The sequence below is a fragment of the Musca vetustissima genome, unplaced genomic scaffold (assembly GCF_032173495.1).
Source record: "Musca vetustissima isolate MV318-11 ecotype Yass unplaced genomic scaffold, APGP_CSIRO_Mvet_v1 utg39023, whole genome shotgun sequence".
In the NCBI taxonomy this organism is placed as follows: Eukaryota; Metazoa; Arthropoda; class Insecta; order Diptera; family Muscidae; genus Musca; species Musca vetustissima.
The window spans coordinates 103,095-130,223 of NW_026879434.1; the positions used below are offsets into that span (position 1 = coordinate 103,095).

Sequence of the window (27,129 nt, forward strand, 5' to 3'; positions counted from 1 at the left end):
AAAAAAAAAAAAAAAAAAAAAATCATCTTCCTCATTAATAACAGATACAAATGCATCTCCAACATGTATTTTAAAGAAGTTTACATTTAATTTTACATATCAATTTAAATTTTATTTTAAATAATATATATTGCCCAGATTGTGAGAGAGTTGCTGCTTCCTCTTCTCTATTTATATATCTTTGCTATGCATAGTGAGATGATTGCCCTTTGTTATCGATACCTTAAGTAATTGATAGACTGACATCACTAACCGGTAGCATATTTTGCGCGTTTTACTCCCGTGTTATTATCGTGTTTTTGTTTTCATTTTGTTTAGTATTAAAATTTGCATAAATTCAATAAAAACTCGAGATTGAGCCATACATAGTTCGCAAAATCAATTGGTCAAAATGTCTACTGGTAGTCCATTTATTGGTAAACGTGGTTTGATTAATATCAAACCCCGGACACCACAACGTGAACGTGCTGACACCATGGGCGAAGGGGATTCGCATAATTTTTCCATTTCGCTATTGCCCGGAGAGTTACAGAGAATGCTGGACAATTCTCAAATGAATAACAGTGGTCTATTTAGTTCATCATTTCATGGAGGAGCGGGTGATACAACCAGCCTTTGTGATCGCTCAGTTATTGAGCAAATGGATGTGTTCAAGGAAAAGGCCGATACATTGTTTCCACAATTTTTGGAAGTATTGCAGGCACGAACTAATGATTCCGAAGTGTTTGATACCATCAAAGATCTGATACACACTTGTTCCGCCATACTGGAGGAATGTTTGAAAGATGTCCAAAGGAGTGGTGACAACCGTACAAAATCCAAAGTGGAATGGTTGGATTTGGAATGTAAAACATGGAAACTTCTATATGCCCTGTATCAAGATCGTATTCTATTGCAATCTACGGATCAAGGAATGGATGAAATGCCTACAATGGGTGGATCGGAGAAGGAAGTCATTTCACAATTATACAATTGTAATTCCACCCTGAGAGAATATCAGCTAATTATTGATTGGTTGGAGGCATGTTATGAAAAGAAAATGACTGGACCCCAGATAGGGCATACAACTGATCGTACTGTGGCCTGGGAAAACACACTGTTTCAGTTGAAAAAACAACAGCAGATTGCTTTTAGTTCGGGTGGGGAAATTGTCAAATCTCTAGATCCTGATGCACCCATAAGGGAAAAGAAACCTCTGCACACTTTGGATGAGGAGGATAATATGCGTCTGTCGCGTTGCATATTCGAAGAAATCCGCCAAGGGCGCATTGATGAGGCTATGGCATTGTGTAAGTACTGTGGACAAACATGGCGTGCAGCTATTTTGGAGGGTTGGCGTCTCCATGAAGATCCCAATTATGAACCCATGCATGGTAACTCCAAGGAAAAGGTACCCATTGAAGGTAATCCGCGAAGGGATATATGGAAGAAGTATGCCTGGATGATGGCTGACTCAAAGAAATTTGATGAATACACCCGGGCAATTGCTGGAACCTTCTGCGGCCACTTGGAATCTTTGAAATCATTGTTAATTAATTCCTGGGAAGATCTCCTATGGGCATATCTCAAAGTCCAGGTTGATATACGTGTGGAAAGTGAAATAAGAGCCAACTGTCCTAAACCCTATCACCCAATGCCCGAAGAATATTGGAATGCCAAAATGTCCATGGAACAAATATTCGATGAACTTTTGGTACACAATGATGCCGCTGTCCGGGATTATGCTCAAAGTAAAGTTGGCATTATTCAAAAATATTTGATACTTGATAATGTCACGGAGTTACTGCAACAAATACGTCGTTGGATTGAGGAGGATCAGCTATTGGATAGCAAAGATCCTTCGGTATCATCACATATGTTAAGATTTTTAACCCATATTGTGTTGTTTATGCGACAAATCGGAAGGGTGGATAAAGAGGAAACGGCAGATCGCATAATTGCCGCCTATGTTGAATGTTTAATACAGATGAAAGATGCCCAATTGGTTGCATTTTACACGGCCGCCCTACCGAGTAATATGCAGGTGTCATTGTATTCCAAATTTTTAGAAACCTTACATGACACCCCAGCTCGTCAAGCTGCCCTGGAAGAGGCTATGCAGGCCCATCTTGATGTTGAAAACATTACCCGCCACACAGTGGAAACTATACGTCAAAAGGAACCCCTCGAAACTGATCTACAACAAATGCAGGAGGAACCTTTGCAGCATGGTGACATTTCAGCATTTGATCAACATAAAATTAAGGCCTTGGAATGGTTAACCTTCTTACCCACACAGCGTGGTGAATTGCTGTGGCAGGGAAATGCTATGATTCGCTCCTTTTTGGCTGAAAATAAAATGGAATGTGTTCGGGCGGTATATGATATGATACCACAAGATTCGCTTAGTCATATTTTGAATATCTATGGAAGTAAAGATAATTTCCCCTGCCGTGAAGATTGTAGCATTAAAGAGTATCTCAGCTATAAAGTATATTTGGCCGCGATTGATTCTTTTAATGAATGGTCGCGTTTATATCACAATCGTCCCAAGGAACCCCAATTGGTTACAGCTGGAGCGAACTTCACAGAACGCATGGCTTCGGAACACAAGGAGCAGGTTTATCGCGGTGAATTGAATCGTTGGAAAGTGTCGCTGGAGGAACAGGCTAGAGGTAATTAAAATCAAAAAAAAATCCAATTAAATGAAAATATAAATTTGACTTTTTCTTTTTCCAGTCTGTCGTGATTCCCTTTTCAATGTCTTGCTGTTCCCCGAAAAAGGTTGGCTTATTGATCCCGACACACCCAAAGATCCCACAAATATTAGTCACATCACCTGGGAAAATCGTCAAATACAATTGGATAAAATTCGTAGTATTTGTATACCGGAAATAACGCTGTTACTGCATAAAGTTCTACATTTATCCGAGGATTATCAAGGATGTGTTAAATTGGCCGATGAAATTGCCTCCGAAAATCGTCAGCTATATAAAGTATATACCAAACATAAGTTGGCTGAATTATTATCCAAATTGGCAGAATCTTCATTGGAATTGTTAAATCGGAAATTGGATCCATGGGGTTATCCTGTAACAGTATAATTTATTTTGTCTTATTTCATTTTTTTCTTTTTTTGTATACATTTTAAGAATTTTTTCTAATAAAATATGTAATTGTTAAAGGGATTTGAATATTTTTAATGAGACCTTAAAATAAATATTTAAGAAAATCCACGCCTTGAAAAAAAATGTTTAAGAAAATCCACGCCTTGAAAAAAAATGTTTAAGAAAATCCACGCCTTGAAAAAAAATGTTTAAGAAAATCCACGCCTTGAAAAAAAATGTTTAAGAAAATCCACGCCTCGAAAAAAAATATTTAAGAAAATCTAGGCCTTGAAAAAAATATTTAAAAAATCCAGGCCTTGAAAAAAATATTTAAAAAATCCACGCCTTGAAAAAATATTTAAAAAAATCCACGCCTTGAAAAAAACATTTAAGAAATCCACGCCTTGAAAAAAATATTTAAGAAATACACGCCTTGAAAAAAACATTTAAGAAATCCACGCCTTGAAAAAAATATTTAAGAAATCCACGCCTTGAAAAAAATATTTAAGAAATCCACGCCTTGAAAAAAATATTTAAAAAATCCACGCCTTAAAAAAATAAAAAGAAATCCACGCCTTGAAAAAAATATTAAAAAAATCCACGCCTTGAAAAAAAATATTTAAGAAATCCACGCCTTGAAAAAAAATATTTAAGAAATCCACGCCTTGAAGAAAATAATTAAAAAATCCACGCCTTGAAAAAAAATATTTAAGAAATCCACGCCTTGAAGAAAATATTTAAAAAATCCACGCCTTGAAAAAAATATTTAAGAAAATCCACGCCTTGAAAAAAATATTTAAGAAAATCCACGCCTTGAAAAAAATATTTAAAAAATCCACGCCTTGAAAAAATTTTTAAAAAATCCACGTCTTGAAAAAAAATATTTACAAAAAAATCCACGCCTTGAAAAAAATATTTAAAAAATCCACGCCTTGAAAAAAATATTTAAAAAATCCACGACTTAAAAAAAATATTTAAAAAATCCACGCCTTGAAAAAAATATTTTAAAAAATCCACCACTCGATTTTGAGTCTTGTAGAAAAAATATTTTAAAAAATCCACGCCACGGTAGATTTTGTTCAGACTCTCCTACTTGTTATAGAATAATTTGACAAAAATCAGTTCTACATTTTTTTTTTATCAATTTGACTGGGGAATTTAAAAGAAATAACTTCACTTTTTTCCATGTATCGCACGGTCTATCAAAAGGGTTGTTTTTCGGTGTTATATAGTGTGGGAGGTAGCCCATTGGATAACTGGTCAATTCATGTAAGTAGAGGTTCAAAATTTCAAACCAATTTTTTTTTAATTTTATTATGTCCATTCAGACCCAAAATGGTTATGTGAAACGTGTCTTGGACGATGATATCAAATCCATGGTTATTGAAATAATGGGTACCAATGTTTCCACCATGTATATCAGTTCACCACGAGATCCCAGGAAAGAATTGGGAATTAAGTTACCATTTCTGGTTTTGCTAATTAAAAATATGCATAAATGTTTTTCGTTTGAAGTGAAGGTGAGGAGACTCTCAAAATTAAATATATGGAACCCCAATGTTATTCCCATATTGTATATCCTCAGATAATTGATGATCAGCGCTTTTTACGCCGCTTTCGGGTGTCAAATTTCCAAAGCAAGACATCGGTGAAACCATTTTGCACCTCAATGCCAATGGGCATGTCTGCGGGTTGGAATCAAATTCACTTTAATTTAGCCGATTTTACACGTCGGGCCTATGGCACAAATTATATGGAAACTGTACGTTTACAAATACATGCCAATGTTAGAATACGTCGTATCTATTTCACCGATCGTCTGTATCAAGAAAATGAACTACCCAATGAATATCAATTGATACAAAAGCCAAAAACGAAAAAGTCATTAATATGGAAAATACCAGCAGCCAGGCCACCTTCGCCCCTATCAAATCGAATGCAGGCAACAGATGAGCCGCCACAAGTTTCCAAAACAACTGACGAAACTAGGAGCATTGGCGGCATGACCGCTACAATAGATGATGGTTTGCTTGATTTGCCACAAACAACAACAGCTTCTGAAAAGGGTGATTAGTAGTCTGTTTACCGAAAATACCACGATTTATATTTGGTATATTTTCTAATTTTATTTTTTTATTAAAATTATTATATTTTTTGTATTTAAATAAAATTAAAATTCTAGTACACAAACAAAAAGAACATAATTTTTTGTTATCCCTCAACTTTTGCTATCAAAAGTTTACATTTACTATAAGATTTAAAAGAAAGAAAAACTGAAATGCTCTGTTCGCCTTTATTTTAGAAAGTTTCCCCTTTATCATAAAAGAAGAGTGGCCATAAAACAAGAAGAAATGAATTTCAGTTCCAAAGCCACATTCTTATGACATGAAAAACTCCCAAAAATAAATGTGAGGAAAAAAATTCCCATTGTCTCCTCTTAGTGTCTAATGCTATTTTCTTGAGCCACCGCATCACTGGGTGCGGTTAACTGCAACAGTTCACTGTCGACATTTTTCAATGCATTTTGATATTCGGTGATTTCCAATGCTTCCCATTCAGCCTTGAATGCTACCTTAGGATCTTGGGGCATTGTCATGGCAGCACCGGTCATAGCATCAGCCTGAGCCTGGGTCTGATCAGCCTGATTGTTTTCACCCAACACCAAGGTGTAAATTGATCTCAAACCAAAAACGTTTAAGAAATACCAGGAGGCCGAAGAAACCCAAGCGGCATCCAAGGAGGCCAATTCAATACCACGCTGCAACATAGGTTTGAAACGCAACGTCAATGGGAAAGGCACTTTTGTTGTAACAAAACCGCTAAACATCCAATTGATCCAGCCACCAATGATCACCATGGGTAACATATTAACGAAATTACCCTTCAACATATCGGTTATCATCGCTGTGGAATTTTGTTGTACAGGTGCTCGCTTTTGGGTCTTAAAATAGCCAGTCTCCTCGTTGTTGAAGAAATTTTTACGCATAGCAAACGATTGGGCTGTCAAATATTTACCATTTTCACGCAACAGACGTGCCCTAATCATGGCTTGACTGTAATGGGAAAAATTTATGGAATTCAGGTCACAAGGTCCAATTTATTGTGTTTCGTATAATTTATAATTTACCTGTCTTGTATCTGTGTGATTTCAGCCTTTTTCTGTGAGGCTATCAAAATCGTAACATAATGCCGTAAAATACCAATGAAAAACGCAATCAGGACAATGGGAAGAAATACCCAAACACGAATATTGGGATCGATAAGTAATTCTGTCATATTTATTTATTAAAATTCGTCAAAAATATACAGAATTTTCCTATACAATATTTTTCCGCGAGCAGAGCAAATAAGAGTCACTAATTAATGTCAAAAATGTGACGTTTGCCCCTGTCAATCACAATAGCAAACGTCAATTATGGTGGTGTGTAGGGTTGCCAATGATTTTATTTGTTGTTGGGAACATATGAACAAAATGAATCCCTAATGGTACATTTACATCAGGGAAATTATGATTTTTTGACAATTTTTATCATTTCTTAAGTACGGGAGCTAATTTTATATTTAATTTGCGATTTTTATTACTAAACGAAACAAAAACACAACAACAAGGCTACCGATTAGTGATGCTAGGCTATCAAATTATTAAGTATTAATAACAAAAGGATATCATCTCACTTTGCATGCCAAAGAGAAGTCAGGGGAGAAGAAGAAGCGCGAATAATATATCTTATTTGCAAACGGGATATGTGTGTTAAAAATAACATTTACTGCAAGAATCTACTAGATTTTACTATTTTCTTCAATAACATAAAGGAAAATTCGTTATCGTAGTAAAAAGTTGTAGATTCTTCCAGTACGGGAAAAGACAAATAATGTGTGGAATTAATAATACATTACTATTAAAAATACATTACTTCATTATTATTAAGGAAAATAATCTTTTTGGTGAAGTGAAGGCAGATTCAACCAAATTTAACCATTTAACCATTAACAGTGACTTAAGTTGTATACTATTTCCATGGTATAATTACAGAGGCAGTCTCATTTGAGAAATTTATGGTGGTGGTGAAGATTATTATTTGAAAGAAAAAAAACTGCAATAAATATAATGAGAATTTAAAAATTATTTTTTTTTAATATAAGTAGCCACATATACGTTTAAATATTTTAAAATGGAACCAACTAAAATAACACATAATAGAAGAGATGTAAATTGAGGAAGCATTTCCTTTTCCAATTGGATTTTTGTTCATAATTTTTAACTCATTGCATCATAGATCTGCTGTGCTATGTACTTTATTATTCCCGTATATTAAAAATATCGTTATACCTCCTATAATAAAAATAAATTGATTGAATTGATTTAATATGTAAAAATATTTAAAATTAACAATAATAAAAATAAATAAGTATTCGATTCTTAAACTTATGTTTTTGACTGGAAAAATAATACGGAAATGGAATGAAACGTTAAATTTATAACGAATAATAAACAAGTACTCGACACTCTACCCATCCATTCTTGTACATCACACACATTCGATAGTTTATTGTATCGATTGTTTGTAATTCAGTTATCGTAGGTCTTTGTCGCGGTCGCTTTCATCGTGTCTCGGTTTTTAACAAATTGTATAATTTTTACTGTGTTTTAAATAATAAAAGCTTTTGCAAAGTGCTTATTAATGTGTTGGGAACAAAAGATATATCCAATTTAATGTGAATGTAGTTGAAAACATTAAAAAATTTTCATTAAAAGTTTTATTTCACGTATAACGGTTTCCAATTGTCAGTGTTGACCTATTGTTTTCTTGTCGCAGGCGGACTTTAATCAAACGGCGTTTATATGTGTATGACAAACTTTGTTGCATGTAAAAAAGCGCGCCAACGGATTTGCTATCGATTGTTTGCAAATTCAGTTATCGGTGTTCAATGCGTGGTGGCGTTTGTAGTGTCTCGGTTTTTTAAAAACTTCTTTAAATTGTACTGTGTCACTAATGTGAAACAAAAATTCAAATTTAAAAAAATATTTAAAATAAAACAACTAATTTAAAATTATAATTTTTATTCATTGTGGAAGATGTTAAAAATAAAAAAAGTTATTTTTAACTAATGTGTAAAAACATTTGTTTCATGCATTCCTCTTTCAAGAATAAACAACAAAAATTAATATTAAAAAATTATCATAAAAAATATTAAAAATTTGCAAATCATAGATGTAACAGAAAATGTGATAAAGGCAGTGAATAGTTTAAAAAATTTAAAATTACTTATCTCAAATTGTTATTAAATAAAATACAATAATTTAATCAAAAATGCATACATTCCTTAATTTCAAAGCAACAAGTAATCGTTACCAAACTCCCATTGACGTACATCACTATCATCGATAAATGATTGGTATCAACAGCCTCTCAACTACATCTGTTATCGTTCTTCTTCGTTTCGGTCGTGTCGGTTGTGCGCTTATGTTTTAATACGATTTTTAAAGTTTTATTATATTCTAAAAAATATAAACTGTGAAAAAGTGTTAACAATAATCTGTGCTACATTATACAAATAAATTTCAATATAAAATATAACTTAAAACTATAGAAAAACTAACATAAAAAAATATTTGCTCTCGACTAACGGTTTTGTTTGATTTCATTGTTGGCTTTTTTTCTTACGGCAGACATTTTTGATCAAACAAGACTTTTTGGTGTGCAAGTTCTACTGTCTTGATTGTGAAAAAAAGGCGGGAACAGAAACTTGCAAATTCAGTGCTTCCCAAGGAAATGCACAGATTTGGTTAAATTACTTTATCTGATTTATAAGAGTATACGAGGAATACAAAATAATGTTCCAAAGTGAATAACAACAACTGTATTCACCAAGGTGTATCAAATAATAGAAAATTATAAAATTATATGTTAAAATTATTGGAAAAGCAAATTTAAAGAATTATGAATGGAAAAATATAATTTAATGTGTGTGTTAATTTTTTAAAAAATTTGGTTACAATAAAAAAAACAAAATAATATATAACTTGGAATATTTTCTCTTTTCCGTATGAGTTTCGCGTTCGGGGTTTTAATAATTTGCTTAAATCAACATTGCAAAAAGTGTCGTAGTTTTCAATATTCGTTAAAAGTTGTTTACTCGCGTTCGTTTAAAAAAATTCATAATACTAGGTTACGTGTGTGTTCCGGTGTTGTAGTCAGGGCTGCCAGATTTTTTTTTTGGAAAATCGTCAAAATGACGATTTTTTGAGCAAAAATCGTCAAACCCATTTTATAAAATCGTCAAAAAATCGTCAAAAATTGAAATTTTTCTAAATTAACATTTAGATATATTTAAATATATTTTTATTATTAAAAGGAACATAAAATAGGTATTCAATTTATTAAACACGTTTGTACTTAAAGCTAATCAAGAAATTAATTTATTTTATAAATAAATATTTGAATAGGCATTTCGACTTTTATAAAGTCATTCATTTTGTAAATAAATATTTGAGTTAATCATTTTCAACATGTCGGTTTTAATTAATGTATCATAACAATTTGTTTTGTTAATTTTCAAATAATCTTTGGTATAAAGTATACCCTCCATTGAATCCTTATTGAGGGAATTTCGACTTTTCGTTTTATTAAGGTTTACTTGACTGAAAACACGCTCAACATTTGCTGATGAATGGGGTAATACCATTATCTTCCGAACAAATTTAGTTATTATAGGAAAAACATATGAACCATCGCCACGTTTCAAATCAAATATTGCATTCCAAAAGCGAAATAAATCCGTTTCATTATTTTCACAAATGTTATTAAAATCAAACAACCTTAGTTCGCGAAATTCCGAATCCAATTTTTGTTTTTCATCTTCGTTTACAAAATGTGGAAATTCTTTAAGGATATCGAAAAATGAATTATTTTTTTCATTTCTAATATACGTGGGACTTATCATAGATAAACTTTTAAAAATGCTTTCAAAATCGAATCTTTTTAAAATTTGTGTACAAAGTTCAATATAAAAATTTATACAGTTATTATATATTTTACTCGTTTCACTTGAATTAAGTTTTGTTTTTGTTAACAATTCCTTTGCATGTATGCCCAAATATATTTGATCATTGTCTAAGAAATTGTTTCTATTATTAAAATCAACTAAATATATCTGATCAGTCTTTAAAAAGTCATGTTTTACAAAATTGAAACATTTTGTTTATATTATTAATAATTGCTAGAATATATTTTAAAAATGACACGTAAATTTCATTAGTATCATTTAAGTTTTCAAATATAATATTAGCAGTATCAATTTTGTCGACATTGGCCGCAAATGAAAAGTAAATTTTTAAGGGTTCATAAAGTTCCAAAATCCGGACAACAACTGATTCTAAAGACAACCACCTTGTTTGACCTGGATGCAACATTTTTTTTGGACGAATGTCCAACAGTTTTTGGATTTCTTTATATAGGTTGGATCTTTTAGGACTGTTGGAAATGTAATTAAAAATATTCCTTGCCAATGTCTCAACTGCTGAAGGTAGTTGCAGACATGCATATGAAGAGCATAAAGCTAAAGAATGACATATACATTTAATTACAATCAAATGAGGATGGATGATAAACGTTGGTCATGTGGTCAGCAACTAGAAATGGAAGGTTGTGTTCCACAATAAAGAGGCACAATCGTATTTCTGCCTTCTTGATACCAACGTTTTGATTGGGAACAAACACTTCATCTATTTTTTTCTGATTTGGTGTAATAGAACTGGCCGCAGCTTGATGTTTTTTTGTGTGCGAATGAGCTAAAAGGTCAGCTATTCCGGATGAAACTTTAAGGTCACAATTACAGAATCCACAGAAAATATGGTTGGTTTTTTTCTGCGCCCAGTTTTTAATGTCTGGATGTTCCATCCAATCATTCTTTAACTTGCGCCTTTTTCTGCAATCCTAAAGTAAATATTGGAATTTGAATGCTTTGTTTTCATAAATGCATTTATTAAATTTTACCAATGTCGAACTATTCGAGTTTCTTGCTGAAATGTTTTATAAAACCATATAATATTTCTCCTGATATCTGCCAAAGCCGACACTTACCACCGTCTCTGTTTAAAAATTTGTCCATAATTCCTTTAAAACCAGCAAATATTAAGAACTTGTAAAAACTTTGTATAAATTGAAATAAATTTAATATATCAACTTTTCCGTTCACCAATTTTATTTCATTTGCCCGTGTCAAAAACAAAAACCGTTAACATTCGTTTGTTTTGCTGCTGTCTATCCAGAGAACGGCACAGCTGATTGGTATTTTCATCCAAACATAAACTGTTGTTGGCTTTGTAACAATAAAAAGTATACCTCACACGCAAACACACATATGCCAAATATTCATCTTCTTTTTACTTTTTCTTTCGCTTTATACATTTTTGTTGTTGCCATAACAAAAAGAACCCAAATATTGCCATATTAGTAAAATCACCAAAAATCGTCATTTTCTGGGCAAAAATCGTCAAATCGTCATTTTTCAATTTTTGACTAAAAAATCGTCAAAATGACGATAAATCGTCAAATCTGGCAGCCCTGGTTGTAGTTTTCAATAAACGGTAATTGTCGGGGTCGTCGCGTTCGTTAAAACAAATTCAAAGTTCTTGCTTTTTCTTAATTTATTAAAACAAGTGAGTCGTGGTTCAAAGATATTAGTGCGTACATATTTTGGCATCTCGTTCCTATGGATGAATATCGGAATCGCATCAAAGGTTAGTAATTTTTCGATTTTTTCCAAATGTCAATACCTATTAAAGTTTTGTATTTATCACAGCGAATTTTTGTTTTAATTTTTCATGTAAAAACTGTATTTTCGTATAAAAAATGTATTTACCAATTAAATCCACAGCAAGCCTAGTTTAAGGTCCAGTCGGGGTTCGGTTTGAAATCCAAGATCCGTTAAGAACCTTGTAGTTTGCAACGGGAAAATACAAGTGCCACTGCGGGACTTTGGATGCCTATATCTCGTTGGATATATATTTCAAATGATCAGAGATCAAGCCTTAAACTAGACATAATCTTTGTTTTTGTCGGCTTATTGAATTCTTTCACGAAATAACTTTTAGGTCTGTTTGGTTTTAAATTCTAAATGGTTTTTAAATACATTTCTATTGATATGTACATTTTTGTATATAATGATGGTCTCATAATTGTTACCCCTGCAGATGGTCTCATAATTGTTACCCCTGAAGAAACGTTTATCATTAAGTTTTATCATTCCTCGTCATTCTTAGTAATTGCCAATTACACAAACGTTATTTTACCGTATTTCGCATAAAGGCTTGTGTTTTAAGGCTTCTGAAGTGTAGTGAGCAGAAGAACACAAGCCGATCAATTATCGACAACTTTGAGTCTTTGTTGACGATGTCATTTTTGTGCATGCACATATTACGGAATTCTATCAGAATATTAATATTATAAATATTAACATTTATAAAGTTTGGATCAAACTGAATACTCAATACACTTTATAGGATATTCAAAATTTTGACAGAGTGGTATTTTCGGACATGATTAAAAATTGGTATAGACCTATATAAAAATAACTTCTGGTATTTTTTTTATTTAAGAATCATATTCCGAGTAGGCTGACATTTTGTTTTCGGATTTTTTGTCGAAAAGAAAAGGACATTTTCATTTACATTTTCGCTTATTGACGTTTTTATTCTTAACTTGCCTCTGTTATGCCAGAAGCTTTCTATTTAACTATTTTCTCCAAACACATTTTGTCAAGTCTTCACGGTTTATATGGCTTTGTAGAAGAGGTTGTAGTTTGGCATTCCCTATTACTGCTGAACAAAAAATGGTTGTGCTCATTTAGGCGAATGGTTAGAGGGGTGGATGATACCACCACATGTCCAAATTAGAGGGACATACACATAAGCCAATTGAGGCCACCGGAGAAACATGTCCTATGAATCTGGGAATTACGTGTTTTTTTTTAACTCCTTCAGTCTTTTCCATTCACACCCCCTCAGATCGGTTAGTCCGTGAAGAGTGTCAATGAGTGGAAATGTTCCAGCGTTTCACTGTCTTCCTTCCCCACACGCTATGCAAATGCTGCTACCTTTGCATCCAATCTTGAGTAGATTTGCCTTTAGGCTGAGGTGTCCCGTCAGAATACCCGTCAGTCGGCTCTTTTCTTTTTTATTTAGCGTTAGGATTTGCTTAGTTTTGTATTCACTTGGGTCACCCCATAAGATTTTGGTGATTTTTCCTGTTCCCTCATTTTCCCAAAGGGTTTTGTGGGTCTCATTCGCCCATTTCCTCATTTCTTGGTGTGTTTCGCTAAAGGTTTTGGCGGTATTCGCATCTATTTTGGGTAGTGCTGTAGCACTCCTGGCTAGTTGATTTGCTATCTCTTTGCCTATGATTCCTTCCCGGTACTCATATAATTCGCACAGGTCCTTGTTGTGAGAAATCATTAATGTTATTTATACATTCCAGTACAGTTTTGGATTTTACTGTTTCGGAAGATATTGCCTTTATAGCTTGTTGGTGGACTTGCGCACAAGATTACGCGCTTTAAGTTTTAAGCTCGGCTTATGGAACAACCGTTCTGTAACAAGCCAGCTAAGTAAGTAAGATATTGCCTTTATAGCTTGTTTGCTATACGTAGTATTACTTATTGTTTTTTGTCCTTGGTTTGAACTTATCCAGATAAGACACTCTGTTATGGCTTGAACCTCCGCCTGTAAGATCGTGCAGTGATATGTAAGAGCCACCAGGTAGCATCTTTATCTAGATCCATCTTTATTTTGAAAGATGGGCTCTTCATATCGACCTATTTTTGTCTTTCTAGTAAAAAGACATATCTCCGTTTTGCCCGGTTTTAGCCATATCGTATGCGATTTTTAGCACCATTTCGGCTTTCCTGCATAGTAAGTTAGGAGTCTTTGCCCAAAGAAGTATTATAAAGTCATTTGCATAACAGAATGGTTCAAATTCTTCATCGGTTAAGTTCCTTAAGAGTCCATTTATGGTAGTTACCCACAAGAGCGGTGACAAAATCCCTGTGGTGTTCCCTTGCCTATTTTTTCATGTATGCTATAGCTAATCCATCTATTCCTTAGCATATAGTTAACCCAGCCTATGATACGGGAATAGTTTGGGAACAAATGCACCTCTCAGACCCTTTTGAAATTTTTTACCATAAGTAGGCCTTCTTATGCCGAATATAACAACATAAAGAGATTGTAGTTTGGCATTCATTATTACTATTGAAAAAACTATTTCCTATAAATGCTCAATAAAGAACCAAGTATTATCAACGGACATGTTTATATCCAAATTTTCCAACCTCAGTTTCAATAATCTCAGAGGATAAAATCATAGTGGCAGAATTTTACAGTGGTATAGTCTACAAGTTTCTTATTAATTTTGATAAAATAACAAATCATAACGTAAAGCTGTATTTATCCTTGTCAACAAAATTCCCCTGTCTAAATAGTGGCTAATCGTAAATAATTCACAATAACAAAATGTGCCAGATGTCGTCTGCAAATAATCGAATAGTATTCCGATAATTCAAATTGTTCGATTGCCGATTTTTTAAAACAATAATTATATATTTTTTTGATTATTTTGGAAAAAGCTAACCTGAAGGAAAACATTGAAATACAATATAATTAACGAAGTAAATAGAAATTTTACAAAATAAAAAGTATTTCTAATAATTAATATATAGCTACATTAATTTAGTAAAACAAAAACGGCATCAAAACACGATTATGGACAAGGAAGCTGGTCAAAACAATCAAAATGCTGCTGCACCGCCTGCCGAACCACAATTAACTGGAAATAGTAATGCGAATAACCAAACAAATGCCAATAATACGAATACCGGCAATAATGCACAACAAAAGAAACCCAGGGCCGATTTAAATTCCTTACCCACGCGACAATATTTGGATCAAACTGTGGCACCCATTTTACTGCACGGTCTACAGACATTGGCACGCGAACGGCCACCAGATCCAATTAGTTTCCTTGCCTCATATCTACTGAAGAATAAAAATCGCTGTGAAGAAGCTATACCGGAAAATGTATAAAAATCAGATCGTCAGATTGCAACTAGTCTAAAAAAAAGAAGCAGCACCTGCAGAACTGAAGAACACAACACATACCTAAAATTGAATGTAATTTCTGTTTGAATAGATCTAAGATATTTTTCTCTATTTTTGTGAATGGTGGTCGTTACCATTGTTTGGGAAGAATAAGATAATAACAAATTGCCGTACCGACAAATCAGTAACACAAATGAATAGGGAGGATGCAGATGTTTATATGTTGGAACAAATTAAACAACCACATCTTCATTCCCTCTTAGACTATATATACATACCTTTATGTTTGTTTAGTAGTAAAAAACACAAAAGACCTATGAATATAAAACTTATAATAAAAATACAAATAATGTAGAAACACTAAGAAGCGTATTATAACTCTGCTATCAACTGACTTTCTTTAGGACACGTGCCCGTGTAATTTCAAATTGAAATTGGAAGCATTAAAATATGTTTTCTTCAATGTTATCTTTTTTTATTAATTTCTCATTTTACACAACTTTAAATTATTCAAGTCTTATTCATCGGCCTCAACTTCACTAACTCCGAACATGCCAGCCATTAAGCAACCATAATTCAAAGCATTTGCAGCTGTTATTTCCGTTGGCGTTGGTATGGGACCATCATCACCTTCATAGATATACGGAAGACGTAACATCCAATATGCGCTTTGTGTCAATTTCGGTTCACAACCCAATACAAAAACATAATCTCCATCACCGGTGCGTACTTTTGGATCTAATGAAACATTGACGGGAGCTTTTGGCGTTACAACATGAATACGCATCAGCTGGGCAACATCGAATTTTTTCGTTCGACAGGGGCATGGGAAGTAGAGGGGCATATTGTTGTAGACAACCTTGCTGCCACTGTCACGAAGAATTCCTAAAAAGAATGAAGAAAAACAATAAAGAATGGTATTAAATTCGGTAGGGCCGACCATTGTAAAAAAATTATAAATTTTCTGCCTGGAGATTTTTTGTACTCTGAGAAAACGAAGTACAAAAGTAATAATGGAATATTCGGTAAAGAACTTCAACATACCGGAGACCTGTAGAGTGAAACGAGGAGTTCCCCAAAGTGGGCTATATCCTAGGAAGTAATATTCGACAACATTTTCAAGTCGCTGTCAGGCGGCACACACTTTGGTGCAGACAAGGAGACCTTGTTAACAAACTATTAAGCAATATACTGGTCAGTGGATAGCTATGCAGTTCCAGTGTGGATTGAGAATGCATGTGAAGTGTTGCCGATGCATTACCTGCTTGGGTTTTATCTTCGGGAACGCCGCCCGTCATAGGCAGACTTCTTTCGAACAAGGTCGTCAGGATTTTCATGATGAGGGAGGTTGTGTCTTATCATCCTTCAGGGAGGCCTTTTACGGGCTCTCCGTCGGACTGACTTCGACAGTCCCTTACCCTCCGTCTTCGTGGATGCTGGTGTCTGAGATGTCTCAGTACTCAGTTTACACTTGGGAGGTACTGAGGGCTTAGACGTCGCAGCCACTACCGTGTTTGTCACCGTAGTGCTAATCACAGTAGTTTCGTCGAGAGTAACAGGACTAGAGGCAAAAGAGAGATCCTGAGGATATGTCTTTGATGTCTGACCTTGAAGAGTTCGAGTCTGAGGGTGCGAAGGCTCCAGCATCAGAAGATCTCTCGATGGCCGACTTTATAAACAGGGAACTTTTCAATTCATAGACAGGTCCCCTATCTACACACAATACCTTTCCCGGAGAATATTTAAAATTACAATTAAAGGTACTCACCTGATCCACCTCTCAGAATCTTATCCGGTGCCGACATCATAAAACGATGACCCCTCGGACATTCGTACTCAAAGCCAACGAATATTTTCAATACAAAAACTTCACCCATTTTACGATAGCGGGTCTTTTCATATGCCCATTGGGCTGAATGTTCCAAACGCACTTGAACATCCCAGGGTAAAAGGAAATTTGAACCTGACAAAAAACCCGATTGGAAATGTTCTTGCAAACCATGATTGTGACTATAAACAGAACTAGCGCCAACACAACACAATGACCAGCTGGGAAATTGTGGTAATAATCCCACAGGACTTTGGGTATGCATCATACCGGGTAAATATTCTGTTGTAGATGGCTGGCGATAAATTGTACGCTCTGTGGTTTCCTCTTCATTTAGGGCATCCGTTTCTTTTACCTTGAGAATTAGTTCATTCAAGGATTCATCTGAACTATTCTCCTCATCACCATCATCATCTTCATTATCTTGATCTTTATCGATTTTATTCATTTTATCAATCGACGTGGAGAGGCTTAGATTGGTAAGAGTCCTCTGTGATGCCGCCAAAGGTTGTGAATTATTTATGGGAAATTGTTCTTCTTCATCATCTGAATAGGCGTGGTGCATTGAATGTTCATCTTGTAGATCTTGATTTTTACGCATGGGTAATTTAGGAAATCCCCGCTCAAATTCTGCCGCCCGATAATCATTTATCGAAGGTTCAAAGACGGCAAAATTGATTCGCTTCACTTTGGCACATAGATTACAATTACTCGCCATATATTCATAAAATTCATAGTTCGCATGTCGCGTACTATAGGGATCTTCACGCCGTCCCTGCAGTTTACCACAATTACAAGCTGATATAAATATTAAGCCACTGGAATGCTCCGTAGGATCTTTGGCAATATGTTTTGGTCTAGCACATGGATTACCTCTCAAACTGGGATATTCACATTGCTCCTTGCCATTTCGCCAACACGCCTCACACATTTCACGAAGTTTAAGCTCATTTGTTGTCTTGTCATTGCCACGAGCGTATTTCATATACAAAGCCACAGCTTCTTCGACCTGGAGATTGGAGAGAAGAGCAAAAATAAATTAGAAAATCTTAAAGAAACTCCGATTTTTTTACAGAAGGGTGCCAAGTTATTCTTCTGACTTTCTCATATGTCTCATTTCACCCCAAATTTTCATGAGGTATTCCCAATCTTCTATCCGTTTTTTGGAACTTACCAATTTCTTGTGTACAGCTGCACTGTAATATGTCAAAGTAGGATTGTTATACATTGCGAAGGCTTTTTGAAGTCCAATATCACAGCAGGCTTTAAAAAATCTATAAAATGATTGAAATTATTTTTTTGGAATTACGGGAAATATGAAAATTAAAGTCTAGTTCAGGTACTCAACCCGAATCTAATTGTCGGTGAAAGGAGGTTACAAAACATTTCTACATTACCGATATCAGATCATACACATTGAAGTTAGGAACATGCCTAGGTTAATGTCAGGACACAAATAATTTTGAAACATATATTTAATTTTTTTCGAAGAAGTTCTGTCTCTAAAATTGGAAAATCTGCCTCTAAAGTTTTCTTCATATAGAAGACCTCTCAAATGTCTTCGGTCTATAGAATACCACTCGAAAGACTCATATCTACAATAGAAGATATGTAGAATGAATTCTTCTCAAAGGTTATCTTCAATAGAAAACCCTATGCCTACTGAAAACCCCTAGAATGTTATATGTATGTCTGTAGAAGACCACTCGAAGATCTTGAGAAATCTGACCATAAAGGCCTCTAGAAAATTTTCTTATGTAGAAGACCTCTTGAATGCCTTCTGTCCACTCCAATAAATTATGTCTATAGTCCTATCTACGGTATTCTGTCTATTGACGTCTTCTCAAAGGTTTTCTTCAATAAAATACCCCCACTCTATAGTACGTCTTATGTCTATAGAAGATCACTCCAAAATTTGTACAGGAAAGACCTCTCCAAAGTTGTCTTTATACATCAGACCTCACGAATGTCTTCTGCCTCATAGAAAACCACTCCACACTGGTGGAGCATAGCTTACCACTGACCAACCTATTTGCTTTATAATAAGTCAAGGTCTCTTTGTGGGCCACTCATGTTATTACATATAACACTGACTTCCGACTTGAGAGGGGTGTCGAACATTAAACTCAACATCTTGAGCTCATTAGTGACCGGAATCTTCGAATTGATTTAGTGGCAACGATTTTTTATATACCTCAGATGAAAGAAACTCAGGAAATCAGTATTGTAGACCTACATGGAACCGGATACCTTGATCTTATAATCATTCGCATCCATTAGGATCTATATGCCGTCTGTTGATTGCGGAATGTCGTTAAAGTTGAGGTTTAGCAGTTGCGGAAAAATTACACCTCCTTGAAAGAACTGCCTATTTCACAATGGAAGTCTTCGAATTTCTGTTTCAGAATTCCACATACGACCATTGTCCATATAATAGATTATCTGACAATTCGATCATGGCTAGTGACTGGTATTTTCTATATTCTCACCCAATGGTTGTGCGGCGAAGATCGTTACGTTCATTGGCTAATACTGTCGCCTCTAATGGGAAGTTTGGTCTTACTGCGGGTATTCCTACAGCAGATATATAGCGTGTGCCAGCAGTAGTGACAATTTTCCGAAAATTCCATTTAAGGATTTTAAGGGATGGGCAGCTGCCTAAAGCGGTGATTGGAAAACTCTCAGAAAATGGTATGGGTCAAGAACCTAAACTAGACTTCGACCTCGTCTACTTACTCGCTATCATAATTTAAGATTTTATCAAAGTTTTCCAAATACGATTTCTGAAATTAAAATAAGTGAAAAAAATATTTTCAAAGAAAAAAATTATGAGTGCTTACATAATCCGGATCATTGGCCTCAAAATCGACATTATCGGGATTTTCAACGAATAATTTATGTAACATTTTAAATATTTCATACCATGATTTGAAGTTCAGAAGCTGAAATAACATACAATTACTAAATTAAAAACATACAAAAACACAAAAAATTTCCTCAGGACACATACCACAAAATGATGTTTACCCTTGAATTTGGTGAGATTATCATTGAACCCCGTTTTGAAAGCCTGTTCCACATGATCCTTGAGTAAATCGAAAAATTTGCGATTTTTCACATATAAATCCTCGGAGGATTCGGATTTTGTGGGAACATTGGGAAATGATAGAGGTTTTCCAAAGCCCTAAAATCAAACACACAATTATGAAGAAATTTATTTATATATCTTCGGATCTCAACGTACCTTATAGGGCAGTAAATCCTCCTCCTCATCATCATCTTGGGTAAAAGTTGGTTTGTGCAACAAATCTTGTAATAAATTTACAGATTTTAACAAAGGATCTTCACGTAGCTTTTCATTTAAATTGTAATAGACAAAACGCAGATTGACCGGTATTGAAAATAGAGAATTATTGCTGTTATTCACCACAATAAATTCATTGCGTAGCATTTTGTAAATATTATCTTCAACATCGAATTCAAATTTAGAAATTGCATCTTTGGTTTTTTCTACAAAACAAAAAATTAAATAAATACAGAAGTAAACTACTGACCGGAGCAGCGTTTAGTCGGACAGGACCGACCATATGATACCCTACACAACAATTAAATATTCTTTAAAAAATCTACGCTTTGTGGAGGCCCCGAAAAAATCTTTTAAAAATCTATGCCATATTGGTCCAGAAAAAACTATTTTTTTAAAAATCTACGTCATAATGGACCTCCGAAAAATTATTATTTAAAAAATCTACTTCTTAATGGCGATATTTCGTAGCATTTCTAACTTTTGGGGCCACCTAAACTCATAACCCCCTTAGAACATAGTTGTGTAGGGTATAAAAACTTCAAACTATCTCTCATTATACCCACCATGACCATCGGGTAAATTTTCAAATAAAAATATAACACGCGGTGAACACAGGCGTGACGGTTTACCCAAAATAAATCCAGTATTGGAATTCTTTAGCAGCTTTGGAAAAAATTTCAAGACATGACGGTCCCTGTAAAACAACACAAAATTAAGTCATGATTTATGATTTCCCAATTCCTTCCCTACCTTATTATCTTGAGTGCCTTGAAGACACCCAGCAGTGAGGCATCAAAGGTAACACTCAGCTCCACGAAAACAATTAAATGACAAACCTGTGTGGCAAACAGGAACATGCGGGCAAAGCGGCTACGCACCTTCTGATTGAATGTTAAGAAATCTTCAAATTTTTGATTTTCCAAATCTTCTAATAGCATTTTTTGCATACATGCTGAATCGTAGGATGTCTCAAAATGCAAATACAAAATTGATTCCAGTGAATTGTAATAAAATTGAATTTGACCCTATGAAAAGAAAAACACGATTAATTTCTAGATAACAAATAAAGAACAATAATACCCTCTACATTACCTCCTGGGGTTCATGTTTCAAAATACTTGGATGGCAACCCAGTACATCTAATGCAGCCATTTTATTGCAATCCGGAAATGCAGATTTACCAATAACTCCAACAACCACTATCTTTTTGTCATCTTGGAAGAGTATCTTACTAAGGAAATATGAGAGATATAAAAATATTGCTGTCCTTTTTTTTAAATGAAAATATATTTACTTAAATTCTTCCGGTATATCCGGATATGACCAATGTAAATGTTCCGGCATATTTGGTTGATGTGAGCTCCTTTGTTTTGTACCGGAACGTTGTATTTCAAGTAACCTGAAGAAGTGACCGCTTTTTAAATGTGAAGTCAACTCCTCCGAGAATTGTTTACAACAGGTGATTTTGTTTACATTCATATCGATACATACAAAAGGTGGTTGCTATGAAATCACATTGCACTAAACAGACTTGAGACACAAGGCAACTAGGCCAATTCAAAGAAAAACATGGAAATAGGAAAAGAGGAAGAATTTTTAAAACGAGAAATGGAGAAAAATCGCTGGCTGAATATAATCGCCAAAATTCCCGCTAATGCAAGAGACCTTGTAAGGGTAGCCTCTTTCGCACACTAACGATCTTCTTGGTCCAAATGAATTCCTGATAAAGTTGTGGTCCTAATATAAAATTGTTGACAATAGCAAATTGGGTTTGGCATTTTTGCGATATGTGTCTGTATCTGTTATGGATCAAAATATATGGGCCTTTGAACCCTACAAAAACAGGGAAATTCTGTCGCGTAGACACATTCGTAGAACCGGATATAACCGGATACCCGAACTTCCGGGTCAAATAACTTGGTAACCGGCTACGTTCCCCAAGAAGAAATATATCCCCATAATTAGGGTAAAAATACCTACCTCTGGAAAGAATTTCAGAAAAATCTGATTGTATTTACTAATCTAGAGTTAAGCCAAAAACAGCAATACCTGTGCAAAATTTCAGAGCTCTATTTTAAATAAATATTTGCGAATTCTTCGGGTTTTCAACTGGACATCTCCAGCTGCTCATGTGATGCACATAAAAGCTGTAAATTGTGAAACTTCGCACGTTGAAATTGGTCGATATTTTAGATCCCTAAATGCCTCGTGTGCATCACACCTCATTCGTAAATATTGGTATTTCTCGGCCATTTTGTTTTGAGTTCCCTTTTTATTATGTATTTTCTACTTTCTCTTCTATTCGTGTATGGAGGAACGATTTTAATTTTAGTGAGCTGTGTGTTGTAGATTGAGCGAAAGACGACTCACGATATAGAAAAATAATTTAAAAATAAAGAAAAAGTTTAAACAAATTGTTTATCTTACAAAAAATTCAACATGGGATGTGATGGTGGAACTATACCAAGACGTGACGAATTAGTGCGCCTGAAGAAAAAACCCGAACAGGTATGTATAATTGGAAGTACCATGGAATGATGAAATTAATAATTGTTTAACATTTTGTGTTTTATTTTGCAGAAAGATAAAGATTCCGAACGTGAATTCCGCTGGCGACATTGTGCCATAACCCAGCAACGTCTACAGGAACCAATTGTGATGTGTGGCCTCGGCCGGCTGTATTCCAAACAAAATGTTATCGAACGATTACTGGAAAAAGAAACCATGCCTGATGTGGCGAAACATATTAAAAATCTCAAAGATATCAAGCAACTGAATTTGACACCCAACCCAGCATATACTGAAACGGAGAAAACCGAAGGACTCTTGGACACAAGTCATGCTCCCTATATTTGCAAATTAACCGGTCTGGAAATGTCGGGTAAATTTCGGTTTGTTGGTATGTGGTCTTGTGGTTGTGTCATGTCAGAGAGGGCACTTAAAGAAATCAAGGGCAGTTCAGCGGGAGCATGCCCCGTTTGTCAGCAACCATTTGGTGTAGAGGATGTCATCGTATTGAATGGCAATGATGATGATATGGAATTAATGCAGGCTAAAATCGAAATGCGTTTGGCCAAAAAGAAGGCCAGTAAGAAGGAGAAAAAGGAAAATAAGGAGAAGGTAACGGGTACGGAAACTGCGGCAGTTAAAGAGGAGAATAAGGATGATGTGCCATCGACCAGTAAAACAGCAAGTAGTACAAATGGCACAAATGGAGTTAAGGCGGCTACAAATGGCGTAAAATCCAAATTGGTGGCAAATCCCAAACGTCTGGGTGCCGCTTCCGAGGCAATGCAGGATCCTGAATTGAAACGTTTAAAAACGGATTATAGTGTGGCCAAAGATCCCAAGGCCAGTGATGTTTTCAAGTCATTGTTTACATCGCACAAAAGCGAAAAGGAACAAAATCGTGCCCATTGGGTTACATATAATCCGTTCTATAACTAGCATTAGCTTTAATGTAGTTTAGTTTTGATTTTTTTTTTAAATAAGTTTTTTTTTATTTTCTAAATGTGACGCAAACAGCCCGAAAAGATGTGAAGTTAGAACTTTCCACCATATAGGTGGAATGCATAATAAATTTCTCATTTCGCAGTCAATACTTCGAAATTTTCGCGTTGAAAAAAATTAATATCGATTTTGCTATGTCCGTCTGTCTTTTTTTCGAATTTTCGATAGATCTCTCTACTTTTTCTAGGATCTTTTGTATTTATAAAGAAATGGTATATCCCTTATACTTGTATTTGTAGGGGGTACAAATACATACATTTTTGGTATTTTAAAGAAAACTTCAATATAGGTCCATGTTTTAACATAGACTCCATTAAAAAAAATCATCAGCCCTTTTAAGGACTTCGACGCTCGTGGATGTTATTGATGGGCTATTAAGTATATACATACTCATGAACTGAAGCCACATGCTATCGGACGCGTTCCCAGGTTGCGGATAGTGCGAAGCCCTTTTAGTTACCAAATCCTCACCATGATCGAACTCAGGTCTTCCACTTTATCAACGCCCATGGATTCAGGATATTTAAAAACCGCAAAAAAACCAAAACAAAATCTTCGACTGACGATGGGGTGGCCGGTGACTTAGTCTCCTAGGCTTTTCTATAAAATCTAAAAGCGTAAGTTCAGGCATGTCACAAAGAACCCCAATTGCGGGAGGGACGTCCAAAAGCCCATGAGTATTAGATTTAGTTCCCAAGTCTTTTGCCAGTCGACCGCGGATCCTCCACTCACCCAACGCCCCAAAACAATAAAAACAAAATTTTCGACTTATGATGGTTTTGCTACCTTGACATGTTGTCTCCAATGCCACAAACGCTGTAAACCAACCAATAAGAACTCCTAAACGAGAGAGGGGCTACCTTACAAGGTCTCTATGGAATACCTTCCTTGTGAGCAGTGACTACCTCTGCCCGAATCTTTACCATGACACTCTACCGAAGGAATTGCGTCTGCGAAACATCGGCGACCCAAGCGGATGCTGTACCGACTAAGACCAAAACAGCTGTGAAGAAATCCTTTTTAATAAAAATAATTCAGCATTTAGTCTCGCATGTTCCGAAATGTAACCCTCATATAAAGTTTCAGCCCAAATTTTAGGTTTTGTCACGTAAAAACTGGTTCGCAACAAATGTTTAATATAGGTCCATATTTAGATGTAGCCCCCATATAAAGGTACCGGGATTATTGATGGTCCTAACTGTAATTTCCTGTAATTTTGCATTGCGGGTTCATAGTAAAAAACTGGTTCGCAACAAATTTTTAATATAGGCCCATATTTGGATATAGCCTTTATTATTTTTTATTTTGTTCTGTATCACAACAATCCCCCATCCTGGTCACTATCCTTTGCCACCAGCTCACATACCGGTTCAAATACCCAACTATAATCGTTATCATCCTCTAGCTCTTCTTCAGATTCTTCTTGTGGAACAGGTAGATCAGTATGTTTGGTATTGAGATGTTCATACATATGAAAGGTTTTAACAAAGGGATTCCTCACAACACATACAATAAAATGTTGGATAGGGAGATTTTTTAAACTGTTTTTTTTTTAATCAAAGTAATCTCTCTATTTAAAAAAAATCCGAAAAATAAGGCAAGTTTTTAGTTTTATTTCAAAATACTTTTTTTTATTTTTAAAAACTATGCTTAAATTTACAATACTTTTTTGTTTCTGTTTTATATTTTTATTTTAAAAACTTAAAATAAAATGTATACTTTTTTTTGGAAAATTAAAAAATAGCAGCCTTAATAAAAACAAAAATTAAAAATTCCATTTAAAAAAATTGGAATATTTGTGGAACATTTTGTTGTTTTTTTTTTCACAATACTGATAGAAATTAATTTGTAATTAAAAAATAAATACTTATAAAAGAAAACCTTAAAAAATATATATGTAGATGTGTTTTTTTACTCTTCCGTTTCAACTTCTTCTTCGGCCGCATAATCATCATAAAAATCAAATTTTGTATCATCAATAAATGGATAATCGGACATTTCAATATCATGATCCAAATCATCAACCTCTTGATTGAGATCCTCGTGGTGGTCGGTTTCCATTTGTTGTAGGCCATGTGTAACGGGCGATGACATGCCATTTTGTATGTTGTTATTATACATAACGGGATTTTGTAGATCAGCAACATCATCATCATCTTCATTCGGATTGTTGTGGTTATCTTCATCATCGGTGTATTCATCACCCTCATCGGTATCGGATAAATTCTGCATTGTTGTAAGGCCATTTGTTTGAAAGTAGTCATTACTCCTCTCATCACTGCCGCGACCTCCATTATTGTAGTATGTGTTTTCGTGATCTTCAGGAGGAGCTTGATTGTATTGTTGGGGTATGTCATTTTCTGGCTCACTTTCCGATGATCCATCACTATAATTTGAGGCCTCCTCCTCATCATCATCATTTCCATCATCATAGTCCTCCTCTTCCTCTGTGGGGGCCATATGATTTTCATTGAAATTTAATTGTGGCCCATTGAAATTACTCTCATAATTTAATTGATTTTCAGTATTGAGATTGTCCTGTTGTTGTTGCAGCTCCTCCTGCTCCCCATTCTGTTCATGATGCAGCAGCTGCTGCTCTTCATTATTGTATTCATTATCACTGTTGTAATTGGAGCTCATTTCATGATGATTTTGATCTTGATCCAAATTCTGACTCTCATTACCATCATCTACCTCTTCTTCTTCTACTTCAGATCCACCACTTTCTTCCCTTTGCTGATCTTGTCCTTCGGCATTTCTTAGTTCTTGTTGTTGCTGCTCCTCCTCCTCATCTTCCGATTCACTTTCCACCACCTCTTCTTCATGAGTCTGCAAAGATGTTCCATTCACATTTTCCATATTTCCCGCTGCTGGACTTGGTAATCCCTCTGAAGGTCTCATCATCATCTGCTGTTGTTGCTGCAACATCATCAAGGCCTGAATCTGTTGCATATACATTTCCTCCTGCCTTCTACGCTCCTCTTCACTTATTTCCAGATTTTCCGTTTCCCGCATATTATTCAAGAGGGCTGCATGCTTCTGTGTGACATGCAGGGCCAAGGAATTGGAATCTTTGTGCAGTTCACCACACACAATACACAATAGGGTTTCCCCCTTGGGTTCCGTTTTTATTACCACACCACCACCATTAACACCTCCTCCCGCATTTTGACCCTCCGCCATATGATTCTGGATATGCTTATTGAGGTATGCCGCTTGACTATACGACTTACCACATATGTGACAGGGGAATGGCTTCTCTCCTGAATGGATTTTCAAATGGACACTCAAACTCGATGCC

The 27,129-nt window shown here is 35.0% G+C and overlaps 8 protein-coding genes across 8 annotated transcripts in view; 4 read left to right on the forward strand and 4 right to left on the reverse strand.

Annotated features, from left to right (window-relative positions):
- Nucleotides 1–27,129, reverse strand: part of LOC133324346 (protein phosphatase 1 regulatory subunit 14B) — a 153,504-nt gene that overhangs the window by 97,556 nt on the left and 28,819 nt on the right. The window lies entirely within an intron of this gene.
- LOC133324339 (nuclear pore complex protein Nup107) lies at nt 410–3,083 on the forward strand. Its single transcript, XM_061533184.1, has 2 exons — nt 410–2,654; nt 2,719–3,083. The coding sequence occupies exons 1-2, from the start codon at nt 476–478 to the stop codon at nt 3,081–3,083; spliced, it is 2,544 nt and encodes an 847-aa protein (XP_061389168.1). The 5' UTR covers nt 410–475.
- LOC133324343 (uncharacterized) lies at nt 4,272–5,160 on the forward strand. Its single transcript, XM_061533189.1, has 3 exons — nt 4,272–4,355; nt 4,415–4,606; nt 4,672–5,160. Exons 1-3 carry the CDS (start codon nt 4,272–4,274, stop codon nt 5,158–5,160), a joined length of 765 nt encoding a protein of 254 aa, XP_061389173.1.
- On the reverse strand, nt 5,524–6,409 carry LOC133324340 (ER membrane protein complex subunit 3). The gene is made up of 2 exons (XM_061533186.1): nt 6,214–6,409; nt 5,524–6,139 (listed from the first exon to the last, which is right to left on the reverse strand). The coding sequence occupies exons 1-2, from the start codon at nt 6,360–6,362 to the stop codon at nt 5,524–5,526; spliced, it is 765 nt and encodes a 254-aa protein (XP_061389170.1). The 5' UTR covers nt 6,363–6,409.
- On the reverse strand, nt 8,013–10,689 carry LOC133324344 (uncharacterized; the record flags this gene model as incomplete). The annotated part of the gene is made up of 3 exons (XM_061533190.1): nt 8,013–8,077; nt 9,671–9,805; nt 10,272–10,689. Coding segments are annotated over 3 exons (618 nt in total), but the record flags the coding sequence as incomplete, so codon positions are not given.
- On the forward strand, nt 14,848–15,168 carry LOC133324345 (protein dpy-30 homolog). The gene has a single exon (XM_061533191.1). It carries the CDS (start codon nt 14,848–14,850, stop codon nt 15,166–15,168), a length of 321 nt encoding a protein of 106 aa, XP_061389175.1.
- LOC133324342 (nonsense-mediated mRNA decay factor SMG8) lies at nt 15,701–21,662 on the reverse strand. Its single transcript, XM_061533188.1, has 11 exons — nt 21,613–21,662; nt 21,411–21,549; nt 21,069–21,343; nt 20,882–21,012; nt 20,256–20,521; nt 20,022–20,195; nt 19,852–19,953; nt 19,748–19,794; nt 18,186–18,285; nt 16,952–18,020; nt 15,701–16,068 (listed from the first exon to the last, which is right to left on the reverse strand). The coding sequence occupies exons 1-11, from the start codon at nt 21,660–21,662 to the stop codon at nt 15,701–15,703; spliced, it is 2,721 nt and encodes a 906-aa protein (XP_061389172.1).
- Nucleotides 22,736–23,780, forward strand: LOC133324341 (replication termination factor 2). Its single transcript, XM_061533187.1, has 2 exons — nt 22,736–22,826; nt 22,899–23,780. The coding sequence occupies exons 1-2, from the start codon at nt 22,758–22,760 to the stop codon at nt 23,763–23,765; spliced, it is 936 nt and encodes a 311-aa protein (XP_061389171.1). The 5' UTR covers nt 22,736–22,757; the 3' UTR covers nt 23,766–23,780.